Source organism: Opisthocomus hoazin, chromosome 7, assembly GCF_030867145.1.
Source record: "Opisthocomus hoazin isolate bOpiHoa1 chromosome 7, bOpiHoa1.hap1, whole genome shotgun sequence".
Classification (NCBI taxonomy): Eukaryota; Metazoa; Chordata; class Aves; order Opisthocomiformes; family Opisthocomidae; genus Opisthocomus; species Opisthocomus hoazin.
The window spans coordinates 10,950,572-10,965,360 of record NC_134420.1 but is presented as its reverse complement, the minus strand read 5'-3'; the positions used below and the strand labels follow the sequence as shown (position 1 = coordinate 10,965,360).

At 40.0% G+C, this 14,789-nt stretch overlaps 1 protein-coding gene across 6 annotated transcripts in view; it reads right to left on the bottom strand.

The window, feature by feature from the left end:
- PPFIBP2 (PPFIB scaffold protein 2) overlaps positions 1-13,526 on the bottom strand; it is a 109,003-nt gene extending 95,477 nt beyond the window's left edge. For 2 of the 6 annotated variants that reach the window (XM_075427609.1, XM_075427610.1), the window contains exon 1: positions 13,325-13,524. In XM_075427609.1, coding sequence (XP_075283724.1) covers positions 13,325-13,418 — 94 coding nt within the window. In that variant the 5' untranslated portion in view covers positions 13,419-13,524. Of the gene's footprint in view, positions 1-8,258; positions 8,376-13,324 lie in introns of those variants that run through there. The other 4 variants (XM_075427607.1, XM_075427608.1, XM_075427611.1 and 1 more) reach the window with 4 other exon arrangements.
- Positions 13,527-14,789: the final 1,263 nt, after the last annotated feature.

Genomic DNA, 14,789 nt, shown 5'->3' with positions numbered 1-14,789 from the left:
TCTGAGATTTGCATTTCAAATAAAATGAAAAATCTCTGGTAGAACTATTGTGCTTAGAGCAAATCTCCCTTGCAAATTTCTTAACCTACTTTCTTTATATAAAACTATAGCTTACTGTGTCCAAAAAGAACATAATATTTAACAGACGCATTCACTATGAGCAAGATGTTCTTCCGAATTATGAAAGGCCTTAATTAAATTTTAATCTTTCATGGCTGCCTTGAGCCAGCAGCTGCCCAGAGATAAGAATGTGAACATTCAGGCAACTCGCAAGTCAGATGTTTTTCCAAGGCTGCTCCTAATAATGAGGTTGCAAATTTTATCAGTTATGGAGGGGGGTGTGGTTTTTGACAAGAACTCTTGAAATCCATATCTTGCCTTAGTATTAGTGCTTTGGCTGGCCTACAAATTCCGCTTACATTTAGAAGACACAGCTAATAACTAACTACCACCACCCTTGTTTCTGGGATGAATAAATACCTGTTTGTAAACTGTTTAAAGATGCAAATTCAAGTACCACATTGCTTTGTACTTAATGGTATAATAAAATATCAAGTGGCTTGGGTAAGCTTCAGAAGTTCTCCATGCTTTCTTCAGCTGCAAGATGACTCCTGAGCTAGAATGAACAAATGCGCACAATTTCCACCCCTGCCATTTGCCACCTTGCTTCTCCCCCAGCCCCATGCCACCTTGTATCCAGTCACCCCACAAGGACACAATTGCTGATCCATCTCGCCGACCTGGCTTGGTAGTTCTCATGACACCATCCAATACAAAAGTTATAAATACATATTTGGATCCTGGCCTTTTAGAACCAGGCATACCTCTCCAATTAAGTTAATCCTTAGTCTTAAGTAACCATCCACAGCTGCTGGGAACAGAAGAATTTCTGATGATCACTAGAATGACAGCCTAAGGAACACTACTTACATAGCATCCTCCAGGACTACCCAGCCAGAAACTGTATTCTTCTGAATATAGCTTAAATTTAATTTATGTGTTAGTAAAGACACTACTTGCTCTATTTCCCATTCACATGCTTCATTGGAATAGGCAGAAGGATAAACAGAAGCCTTCCTTCATTGATTACTCTTTATATAATAAATGAAAACAAGACTATATATATAGAGATTTTTTTAAGAATAAGCAGAATGGGAATAAAAAAAAAAACCCCACTTATTTTCAGCTAGAAGGTGTAAAAGGTCCGCACTAAGGGTGGAGGGAAGCTCTAGAGAGAAATATAGATTAGCCAAAGTTGAACAAAGACCTGATACTGAACTATTTCAAGTAGATGGTAGAAGAACTGGTAAAGTCTCTAGTCAACATATTGCTGGGAGCCCTTATATAAAGGGACATGCTTAAGAGAAGCACAGTACTAGTACAATACGACCATGTTGAAAATGAGCTAACTAAGCTCATTAACTAAATAAGCTAAACTACCTTATGTAGGCAGCTGGGTATAACCCTGGCACCACGTTTGTGTGCTGCTGATAAAAGTTAAGAGTGGCAAGCAGTAAGAACTATGCTGCTTTTAAACATATTATTCTAAATAATTTGATTTAAAATATGAAGGGTACTGAATGTAGTTAAATTTACTCCATTATGAAGTAGCAAAGTCAAGGCCAAACATCTGTTTTCAAAAACAAACCCATTAAGTCTGCTAATAAGAGTCTGAATTTCAATTTTGTGGGAAGGAAAAATGAAAGCACCCTTAGAAATATGCTAAATGATCTGGCTGATACTTTATGATACTTTAAGAATACAAATAGCCTCATAGTAACTCCTCCACAGGACTCATGGATATTAAGTTACAGTTGCTATTGGTACCATAACCAAATTTCCTGACTCATGTTTGTACAAAGTCTCATCCTTACAGTTAAAAGCTGACACTGACAACAGCATGTGCCAAGTGAGGTTTCTTCAGCTCCTCTCCATAGCAGTTCTATGAACTGCAGAAAGCCCTTCATTCCTTCCGTGTTGTTTTAAACATTGTTCACAAAAGCTTAGAAAAGCACTTCATAATGTAATGTTAATTGTTATCAGATATGTTTTTTCTTTGTTACAGAGTATAAAGGGAAATGTAGCTTCTGACTTTGCAAATCTTAAAACCAAAACCAAAATTACATTCATTATTTATTATTATGTGAAAAAACCCTCATTATTTTAGTTCATCTAACTAGTTCCAATTTCTAGCCAGTTGAAACATCAAAAAGCTACAATGAATAAATGTTTTGGAGTTAAACTTCAGCAATAAAGCATTACCTGCTAAAATAAATGAGAGGAAAGTTTATGAACCAAAACGTGAACATTTCTGGTCTTAAAATAAATGCAAAGATGAATGGCATACAAAAGTCAGATTTGACACTACAGTTCACATTAGTTATAAAAATATTACAATTAAGAAGAGTTAGACTCAAAATTCTGACATACAAAATAAACCATGTTGTTTCTTATCCCTTCTGATCTCAGGTATTCACTGGCCTCAAGGTCACAGCTTCAAATATTCTTCCATGCAGTTCAACATTTCAACTAGGTCTTCTAAGTTACCTAAGTCCAGATCTAATACCTGGGAAGCTGCATCCCTCCCCCCCAGCCCCTCGCCCCCCGTCAAAAAAAAAATAATCCAAACCAACAAAAACATGTAAGAGTTGAAAAACTTTAGTGGAGAAATGCTATAATGAATGATTCTGTGAAAGTAAATTCATGCCCTAGTAAATTGAAAGGTGAGAAATGGTAATAAAAGTAAACACAGAATTCATGCATGAATGAACTCATTGCCCTAGCATAAAACAGAGGACAAGACCTTGACAGAAATTGAGAGAGATTAGGCATATATGATTAACAGAAGTATTCAAAGTTATCCTCTATAAAAATCCTAAATATTTAGACAAACTATACTGCTGGAAAAAACATTCTTTAAAACTGGAGAATCTGGAATAACATTTCTTATGGTTCATAAATAGTTCTCAGGCTTTTTCAAATCTCTCTGAAGGAAAGGCTTCTCAGCCTGGTCACGACAACCTACTGGATCAGGCCAGTCTCTTATGGAAAATCCTGGTGTTAAATTTTTGTTTGCCTTCCTGCATTTCAGTAGGTTTTATAAATGGAAATCATTCTTCTTGCCCGTTAAGCTGTTATGGAACCAACTCAGCAGAATAAGCACTACTAATAACTTCCTTTACGAATCTATTCAGTACATGTGTATAAACCCCACTAGAGATACAGAAGTGTGTATGAGCACTGTGGAACAGATTTTGCATGAACTTCTGCAGGTACCATTTGGAATATTAGCCTGAAAACACAGATGTTTCACTGAAGGAGGCCAGTGCTAGCACAGGGCCAGAAGATCTGACATCTCAAAGAAATCTAAGGAGGTCCAATTTTCAAATCTGCTCACAGTGTCCAATTTCTGTCAGCTCCTTGATGTACACAGAGGATTGTTGTAAAAATCAGCTGCTTTGCCAACAAAGAGCAAACACTTCTCAGCCAACTGGCTTAGTTTTTAGAACCCATGCAGTCCCTGGTCCTCGTGCCTCGACTTCTATTTAGTACTGCCTGTAGCGTAATCAAGACAGGTATCCATCAAATTCATATGACTCAGAGGCAAAAAATGGCTATGTATTTTTGGAACTCTTACGACACTGTAAGAACAGTCATGCTCGTTCAGACTATAAGTCTGTCTGCCCCAGTGCTCTGTCTCTAATGATGTTCAGTGCAGCACAGGTGGATAGTGATCAGTCTCCCACTCCATCTTTCTCAATAATCAGCAAGCATGAGACTTCATGAATCACAGTCTGGATAGGAACTGTCATGTTTCATAAATGCTGAAGGACCTACCCTCTGTAGATTTAGCTGATTTCTTTTCAGATCCATTTTGTATCATTTTTCAATGAATGCTCTGACACTACAAAAAAAAAAAAAAACAGTGGCTAATCACTGCTCACTTTTTCATGCCACTGTCTTACAGTCTCTTTCCAGTCCTATTCCTCTTTCTCCCCTACAACATCCTGATATCTACTAAAATGACAGTTTTTTTGACTGTGTAAAATTTCATTTCACATTAGGATTTTTCCCTCTTTGAAACATTTTGTGCAGCATTTTATAAATAACTGGAAACATCACTAGGCTGGTTTAATATGACCCACTCTGCGTCTGTGAACACAAACATGCTGAATTCATACTAACAGGAACTGACAGTATCAAATACTTCCATATAAATTTAAGCTCCACTAGCTATTTTGAGGAAAGCGTCTGTGGGAAACAAAGAAAGGAAAAACATACTTCTGCTAGAAACAGCAAATTCATCATAAGTGAATCTGCTTGGCTTAAAAGCACCAAACTAGGAACAACAAATGGGTCACTATGAAAAGCACCATATTCCACATTACTCATCACATCAATGAAAATATACATTTTAACAGCTATGTCAGTTTAATGCTTATAAACAAAACATTTTTATATTGATTGCTTCCTGAAGATTAATGAAAATATCTTTGGAAAAGGCTGTCTTCAAGTTTTTGTCTTTCTCTGCCTAAAGAATATGTATATCAAAGAGGCAAAAATTCTCCATCGCAAATTAAATCCTGATCTAAAATTACAAATTTTGTTGATTTTGTTCCTCCATTGTTCCGAATATGGGACATCTTACTCCTTGCAGAACTGGCCAACAAGTAAGGAAGTAGCTGTATCAAACACTGTGCCACAGATCATTTCTAAATCTGAGAATGATATATTCTCCTGTTCTATTTACCTTCCACAAGTAATGGATTAACATAATTTTCTAATTACGAGAAAAAGCATTATACAGAGAGGCAATGTTGCAAGACAGACAAAACAGTAACTCAACATCCAAAAGCAACATTTAGCATTTTTAAGATTCACATAGGTGAGAGAAACTTGTAGTATCTCCCAGGTGAAGAAACATTATCACAGGTCGCAAGAAAAATGTGACATCCTTTATTCCTGTTACTGTTTCCGCTCTTCTTGCCACAACTAAAACAAGTAAGTTTTGGGTGACTGTATATCCAGTTTTGAGTATTGGGTGCAATTTTATAGGCTTAGCAAAGAGTTCTGAACTGTCAAGCATGCTGCTTCTACAAGTTAGATACATTCAATGGCACACGACCCTGTAAGTCATACCTTTTATTATCAACCATGCTAGGCATTCTCAAGTTCTTACCAATCACAAAGCCCATACTGTGTCTGCCAACCATTTCAAGGCATTCATTCTCAGTTCTATACAAACGTAAAATGAACAAGTTTCCATGTCAAATCATGTTATCAAGGGTAAATGAACTTAAATTTATCCTTATAAAATATACATGATATGTAGGACTGTATGAGAGATTTAGTCCCCTGTGTTCAGTGGTCTTCAAAAACTCCATGTGGAAATATCCAAGACAGTTTTATTAATTCTGAAAAAACATATATACACTCTTTTCCACTTGAAAAGAAAAATCTGGTCATTTCAACAAACATTGAACTACTCTTCTGTCATGAGGAAATTGTTTCTTCTCTACTAGCCTGCCTTTCATAAGGGATGCTCCATGACAGAAGGAGCACTGTTTACTCTGTTAGTTAAGGAAAGCAAATACAATAGATTCAGTGAAAAATTGTATTTACAGGCATACTGCCTGGCAAACTAGGCTAGCTGCCTAGCATGGCAGTTTTATCAGACTCAACTAATCTAGAACCTCTGCTTCCGAGTACCCAAATCTGAGTTTCCAATGGAAGTGAGCAGCTGCTAGTCCTGTCCTCCACAATTAGTCCTTTGATAATCAGAAGCTTTGATTAAATAAAAAAAAACTACAAAGAACTGGTGAATCCAAACTAAATTCATTCTAGAGCAAGAATTCCCTCCATACCAAATCATTTACTTTGAACACAAACTCCACTTCCTACGTTAAAAAACAATGCAGTCTTCTCCAGTCTGGTCTTCTGCAAGTAGTTTATGTGAAATGAGAACCAGCTGGGCTTAACAATCTACAAGCGAAACTGAAGATGCTACCAAATTTCATAATTAAAATAGAGGATACAATCAAAGTAAAACAGATTTGGACCACAATTCTTACAACAGTTTTCTAATGCTTAGCCTAATCTACAGCTATTATGAAGTGTAGCATACACTGGAGAAAGTATAAGTGAGTAACTATTGTGGACTATTATGTATTTTTCACAACACTACAGTATGTTCTGCAAAGCAGGCCAGAACAGATCTTTTTCTTGCACAAAAGCTTGTTATAACAACTCTCCTTTCTTCTAGCAACAAAAGGTTCTAATATGATTTTCCTTCTGTACATATGAAGTTTGCCAGACCAGACCATAAATTGTTCTTTTCAGTTTCAGGTAAAATTACTACTTTGGATACATTCAGCTTCCTACATTGAAGAACATTTTAATTCAAGAAACAGGTAACTAATCATTTATAATGTTTATTACTGAGATTTGTCAGGTTTAATATAATCCATACTAACACTAAAATACTTTGTATATATAGTTTTCATTACAGAAGACTACTTTCAAGAAAAGCAAACTATTTACCTGACTCCTTTTGATTTTTTTCAGATGCAGTTAACAACTTCTTTAATAGAATTACACATCCTACTTTCATTGACACTTTACAAATAGTCTGTGTTTCTGGTCTGTACAAGTAGCTCCAATTTTAAGATTTGTTCTTCCCTTCTTGAAACAACTATTAAAGTATGTATCACAAAAGAGCTTACAACAAACACTTTACTTATACATGTATATATGCTTACATAGCACTTGCATAAACATATCTTAAGTTCAGCTAGAGGAGGGCTTTTTGTTTGTTTGGGGAGTGGGGGTTGGGTTTTTTGTTTTGGTTTTTTTTTTGAGTAGTAAGTACACTTTATGCACAGTTAACAAGGGTAGCTGGGCACCCTGTCTGAGCACCTGGGTTGAAGCTATTGCCACATTTCCCACGGTCTCTCTATTTCTGAAGTTGTTACTGCGTGTCCTGAACACATCTCAAGATCCAGTAACTTTTGTCATATTTTGTCTCGGTCTGCTGGGTGATCACAAATCTGCCAGTGAAACTGTTTAGGGAGTGATGGTAAGGCCACTGGAAGAAGATCCATGCTTATGTGATTTTTCACTTGTACCCTCACTACCAAGCATATAGAAAGGTTATAATCGTAAATAAATCAAGACACAACTTCATAACTTAGGCTGGGCACAAAAACTTGAAAAAAGAGGTTTAGGAAAGAGCTTATGTTAACTGCACTGTGAAGACCTGCACTTAAACCTAATGAGAATGGTTTTATGAAGTTTTATACGGGAGTGTTATCACAGAATAGCTGAGGTTGGAAGGCAACTCTTCAGATCACCTACTTCAATTCCTAAGAGCTTGTTTTTATTAGCATACAGGTTAACATTGGCTGCAATATCACCAAGGCACTGAACGTATAGGACAAAGATGGCTTAACAGAAATCTCATTATGAACTACAGAATGATAGAACATTTTAAGTAAAAGACAGAGAAGTCTTATGCAAGATGATCTTAATACATCCCCTGTCTAATACTGCACACAGCAAATACCATCCAGGTGAAATGCAAAAACTTTGCTTCGCAGGATGGTTTGTGCTGGTTTCCTGTCTACGTAAGATGTCAGACTTGCCTCCCCAAGGTCTTTGCTACAGAAATTTTTTTTCTCTGGAGTGAAAGATCAAAATACTTCAGTTTAGGAGCTGACTGGATTACATGCATTAGTTTACATCACCACAGAAATGGATTCATAAATCTTACTGCAGTATCATTAGAATAAGATGTTCTCATTATGGTTATCAAAGCAGATGCTACCATTTGCACTGTATTGTAGTTGAATAAAAATATGATCTGCTATACTCAAGGGAAACTTTGCAAATATTTTCCTTGTCAAACTAGGACTTCTGAAATAAACTTTGGGTTGAAAATAGTGCAAACTGGAAGCAAAATAATGTCTTTGTACGAGCAGTACAGACAGAAACAAGAAGGAATCCCCACCTAAGTCACCTCTGAACGTGGAGACCAACCAGACTTGTTTTCAGAAGAGGATAAAGTAAAACTTAAGTTCCCATACTGTCCGTGCTTGAAATCCAGATTAGAATTCAGCATCTTAGATTTATCTTTAGTAATTACTTTAACTGGCACGCAATGTGTTGATCTTAAAGAGTATGAAGATATAGCCAACAAGTGAATCATTCTGCATGAATATTCATACACCTTACATCGTTGCTCTAATGAAAACAAGACTCACATTCAGCATTTGGTAAGCAACATTTGTAACAGGGCCAGGCTCTGGACATGTCTTTCTCTTCTATCTAGCATGTCTTGACTTTGAGCCTTCAGTCTTCTTTCACCTCTCCAGCCTAATTCAAGGTTTTGCTGAAGCAGAATCAGGCTTGCTCATCTGTTTTCTCCAAATTCATTCCTGCTTCAGGAAACCACCATCAATTTAGCACCATGTGCTTGGGTGATCTGCAAAAGATCTCTCATACAATCAGTAGTTCATGCTCTGTCATTGCAACTTTTTGGAAGTCAGATCCATCATTTACCATTCCAGGCATGTTGTCTATCACATACTATCTGGTTACCATTGGGTTTCTCATCTTTTCCCCTCTCTAAACTACAAAGTGCTCTATTTTTCCCTGTATTCAATTCTCAACTTCAATCTTCAGTTACTTCAGGTTTCACTTGGATAATTCAGCTAAACAGATGAATACACATTTTCATTTGGATACAAAATAAATATAAAAATATATATTTTACATATCACATACACAGAGTTGAGAAAAACACTAAAGGCTACCCGTTAGTTTGTTGATCAGCTGGCAGAGAAATAATTTTCTCCTGTCTGCTCCAATTTTGATGGGTTATTCTTTGGACAAAACTCATTATGGCAATTTTGAAGAGCATCTTCATTATCTCTCATTCAGTTTGAAACAGCAGTATCAAGAGCTTAAAGAAAATATGCATTCACACACTAAGCATCTTTGGTTCTTCCAGTTTTCTGCAGAAATATCACAGAGTATGTAATATCTTACCAGTACAGGAAATAGTGACTTCACTTTATTGTTTGAAGGAAAAAATAAAAAACTTATGAAATTAATAAAAAAAAAAAAAAAAAAAACAACAACAGAAAAACACCTAGAATGTCAAGAATAATTTTCACAGTTTTACCTGTCACTACTGGAACTGTGGCTGTAATTCCTTCTATAAAGCAAAACACTTCTCTATTAATTTCATTTAGGATAGCATCCACTTTACAACTGTAATGGCACAAAACTGATCTAGGTTCCATGAATTTAGGGACCTATTTAATAAATAATTAAACTGATTCATGCTCCCAGCAAGAAATCTAAGAAAAATTTCAGAGCAGGAGAGCACTGGGGCCTTGGAAATCCATTCTTTGCCATAGATAAGAACAGCATTCTCTCCAAGAGTATGCTGAAAGATGCATCCTACATAACTGAGATCGTATTATTTATTTGATGAATTCAGGAAGCAGAACAGGGAAACTGCATGTTAATACTGTCTTATGCATGTGAAGATACCAAATTTTCCTCTTTGATCAGTAAGAAAACATACAGTTCTTTCCGCTCAGCAGCTTTGGGTTACGGGTCTTCCAGAGATACTAGTAAGCTACACAATATTCATAATAATCTTGCTTTACAAGTTATCAAATTAGAGTTTAAAATCCAGCTCATGGTTACAGTCTTTTAAACCACTATATTGTAACTTGGCAGATGCACAGTATAAACACAAAATCCACAAACTGACCTAGACTGGCAACAGTGCCATTAGGATTTACTTTTTATGTTTTTTTCAGAAAGGAATTATCTTCGTAATTTAACTTCTTTGTTCTCTGTATCAATGAATTGCCAAATAAGAGCAAAGTGCTATTGGGAAATGGTTTTATAGCACATAAACACATGAAGATGCAGGGAAACAAAAGAGGTAACTAATGTTTCAAGGTCACAAGAGACTTGAAATAACATTGTGCTAAAACATACAGGTAGAGGCATCTAGCTACAAAAAAAACCCACCTTTATTTTGTTGCTTAATGAGCGTCTATTCAAAAGAAGAAGAACTATAAAACATTGTAACGGGATGGCAGGAAGAAATTCAAGCTGTCACAGTTAATCAAAGACATGTTATTGTCTTTGATTGACAAAGAACTGGTGCTTAGACAAAGCTAGAAAATAGATTGTCCAAAAGTGGGAGTCTCAGTTTCTTCAGCTCGTCAGAGTAACAGGTGAGTTGACAGCAGAATAGACAAGAGAAAACTGGAGAAAATTTAGAGAACTTTAAACAGTTCATACCTTAAACTTCCCAATTTTCAAGGGATTAAATTACTAAAGCTAAATGATTTCATACGCACCTACTGAATTCTGGTAACTGATCAAGCATGTCTCCACAGGCAGCCATTGCTGGCTAAACTTCACCTAGTAGCTTACGAGAATTTCAAGACTATACCTTAAAAAGTTGAATTCACTGAACTCTGAGGATAAGGTGGCAAACTGAGATGATAAACATCTTGAAAGATTTGATTGATGCAACTTCACAACAGAAAAGTGACTTCTAAAAGTTCTCATCTACTGCCCTAAATAATGTCATCTTCTGTTGCATTACTATTTCTACACTCTTATATGCATATATTCTGGAAAATGCAGAAAAGCCTTGCTTGGTACAGTATGTCGAATGATAACATGTTTGCATCTATACTGAATGATTGTTATCACAAAACAGATTTCCTTATGCATCATTTCTCTGCTTTGATAAATGCTAAATCCTCTGAATCATACTATGAACATCTAAAGCAAGAAGATGGTTTCATCCTATTTCTGTGAATATCTTTTTTGGGGGGATGGGGTGGCAGGCAGGGGAAGGTGGATTTTTTGCTAACTAGCAAAGCCCCACTAAGACTCTGCGTTACCTGTATGAGCATAGTCCTTTATTAACCTTACAAGGTCAAGGCCCTCATTTGTTTGAGCTGAAAGGCTCAAACAAATCCCTAGCTGTGGGGAAAGTGAACTAAGTTTCTGGACTGTCTCTGAATAGTCTAATAAGAGTGAAAGGAGTGTCTAGAGATAAGTGCTTTTTGTGGGAGTTTGTTTTTTTTTTTAAGAGAGAGAGACTGGAAAGAGGCAAAAAGGAAACAAGTTAGGTAAATGAGAGCTAGAAGCAGAGCTGCACCCGGGGGGGGGGGGGGGGGGGGGGGAAAGGTGGGTCACTATCTTTTGTTCTTTTTTATTTTCCCATGTTTTGCCCTCATAGCACATTCTTGCTCTGCCTTTCCCTCTTGTTTGCTGACTGACTAAGTGTTCAGGGAAGGTGATTCTTAAGGTCTTCACTTACTCTCTTGCATCTGTTCTCTTCCCACCCTCTGTTCAAACACTCTACCACACTAAGTCACGTTATGCTGCCTTAGAGCCTGCATAGACAGTCATGGGTAAGAGAGAGACTCAGTGTGATAGAAACATGAGAGGAAGCAGGGAGAACTGATTCACAAACCCAGAAAGCACTCCTCTAGTTTATGCCTACACTGATGTATTCTCCCTTTGTTTACACACACTGATCACTTTTCCACACTGCTGCTACGGCGTTAACAAGCATGAAGTGAGACCATCTACAGTAGGAGTGAGTGGAGGACAGTGCTTCTTATCCATCTCTTTGTATGTCTTCCCTACTTCTTTCCTGTCTTCCCTGCTTCTAGCATAGTCCTAATATGGATGGGGCTGCTGAAGTGAAATAAAGATGGCAGCAGCAGTGCCCTCTGCCACCATTCCTCAGCTTCCTAGGGCAGGAGATGAAAGCAGCAAGGGAACGCAGAACCAGGGAACAATGCTCCCAGCCCAACTCCTACCATGCTTCAGCCACACAGGATAATTTCCGCCCCCTCCCTTTAATCTGACGCTTCCCATAGGGCAGAGTCCCAGATGTACGATAGATAAATTGCTGTGAGTTTTGCCAAGACACTTGATTATTACCTGGCTTCGGTAAATAAAGCATTTAAGTTTTCAAAAGCGATGCTAATTAGTTTGAAACAGTTACAGGCATACCATGCATGTCTACAACAGATATAAACACCAGCAGCCAATGGCAAGATTAGTCTTGATTAGACTTCAGCTGAAGTCATTCCTGGGAACTTGAAATTATTTTATATATTACAAATTATACGACTTCTTTTCATATATTACTTTCCCCTCATATTCTGTTGCCAAGCTATACTTGTCCTGAAGACAAACCTAAAGTTCTCTTGAATTCTCCCTCTGGTCTAACTTACGCTGGGTTTCCTTTCTGTTCAAGAGGCCCTTACAATTGCTTCCAACTGGGACTATCAGCAAATAGTAAATCCATATCATTTAAAAACAACCATATTTGCTTAGGTTTGTCCCAGTTTGTCCTTTCACCCTGCTGGTATACCGAGTTCTACTCCAAGCATTTCTCCATTAGGAAGATATAAGGAAGTGCAACAATTTATTGGTTTTAGTTAAGTTTACATAGCAGATCCAAGTCAAAGTCACAAAAGCAATGTAAATCAATAAACCCAGAAAGCTGAAATTCAGCCTTCTTTGGTCTCCCATCTACTCCTTCCACATTCCTGTACAAGTTTCAGAACAAAGCCCTTCATGCACCTGTTCACATCCTCCTGTTTAAAAAAAAAAACAACACAGAAAAACACCCCTCTCTTTTCCCCCTCCTGCCAAACCCTGCAATTAAAAATTCAAAATTGTAGAAAACCTTTATGACTATGGAAATACAATGTGTTGTACGTGCACTTCACTTACATAGTCAGATCCACAGTTACTGACCTAACAAATTAATACCTAACATCTTGTTTTGCCCCACGAAAAACTGAACAAAGGATCATACACAAAGGGGTGTGATCCCTTATTATTCTTGTAAATGCTGGGGGGAGGGGGGGAGTATTTTTATCATAGCAGCAGGATGAGTGCTGAACAATGAAACTGGAGATCCCTCGACATCTCCTCATACTCTTACCTCCCTCATCTCTGCACTGGTAAAACAGCCGACAACAGCCAGTTTCATCTTCAGCCTGTTCGTTTCTGAACACCCTTTTAACTATGATTTCCCCCACATACCTCTTTTCTGAATTAATTTCCAATGACAGACCGGGGGCGGGGGGAGAACACCTCACTCCCACCTCGGGGAAGAACCTGGCTGCAACTGGATGTCATTACTGGCAGCAGAGCTTCCGAATCGACTGTTCCACGTCAATAAAACGGTTTATTTGCTGAACTGCTAGTTGAACTCGAGTTTCGAAGCTTTGCTCACTGTGAGAATAAATATTTAACTTACAGAAGCCGAGTCTATTTAAAAGTCTTCTCAACAGCGTGGAGTCCTTAACTCTCACAGCAATAGCAAAGTGTTTCGAAAGAGAAGCAACAGGCATCGCAGTCGCACCCGCAGCAGGATTCCTGAAGGATCTCTCCTTTCTACAGACGGCCGCAGCGCCCCAGAAGCCGCCGGGAGCCTGCGCGCCCCGCCGCCCTGCCTCCTGCCCGCCGCTGCCCCCGGGAGAGAGCGGCCCAGCGCTCCGCCGCCTCACCGCCGAGCCTGCGCCCTGGGGACGCCCGCAACGCCCGGGCAGCGGCGCAAGCCCGCCCTGCCCGCTGAGGCGGGACCCTTCCGCCGAGCACCCCCGCAGGCAGCCCGCCCCCGGCCTGGCTCGCGCCGCCCGCCGGGACCGACCTGCGCGGCGGCAGCGCCTCGCGGGCTCCGCTCCAGGCCGCCCTCGCCCCTCCGCGGCGCCAGGTGCGCCGCGCGGCGGTTGGCGGTCCGCGCGCGCGGCCCCCGCGCCATTGGCTGTGGAGACAGGACCGGCGGCGGCTGCCGGCCCCACGTGACAGCGAGCCTCGGCGCCCCCTCAGCGCGCCGCGGGCCCGGCGGGAGCTCGCGGGGCGCGGCAGGACGCCTGCGGCGGGTCCGGCCCGGGCAGCGACCGGCCCCTCGGAGTCCAGGCGGGCAGCGGGGAGGCAGGCAGGCGGGTGGGTGGGTGCGTGCGTACCCCAGTTCCCACGCAGCACCGTCAGGGCTCGCGCGGCAGCGCCTCAGCGTAGGTGTGCGCACCTGTCGCGGCATAAAAGCGCCTGGCGCCCAGCAGCAGCCCCTCCTGTCGGCCTGAAATCAGGGCTGCGCCAAGGGCCCTGCCTGCGGAGCGCGGCTCCGTCCGTGGCAGGACGGACGGCGGAGCCGAATCCTGCTTTCAGGGTCCTAGCGGGTTCCTGGCTGGCGCCTCATGACCTCTCCCCTGCCTCGCGGCACCGCAGCTTCACCAGCTACGGTGCTACGGTGTGCCCTGCGGGGACTGGCGAGGCCTGGCTGTCGGAGCCGCAGCCTTCTGCACCTTGGCTTCACAGAAACCTTTCCCATCACCTCATGGCAGAGATGGAAACTGCATATTATCAGCCCCTCAGTGAATGTCAATGTGAACAGAAGGGTTTGGACAACTTGCTCCCCCCCCCAGTTTCTGAGTTTTATTCTTTGTATCATTATTACTGCAAGTAGAACAATTGATTAAAACTGTGTTGTTTTAAGTAGTGCTACCAGGCATATTTTTGGTGTATATTCCTACATACCAGGGATTTTCTAGGTTAACAAAGATGTTAGCTGAGAAAAACTCTCTTTCTTCAAAGATTTAAAAATTAGGTATTTTTATACTTTCAGCACTTCTCATGTATTTTAATTCTATTAGTAAAATAATAGCATAGGCCATTGGGCCTGTGCAGCCTGCTCTAGGTGACCCTGCTTTGGCAGGGGGGTT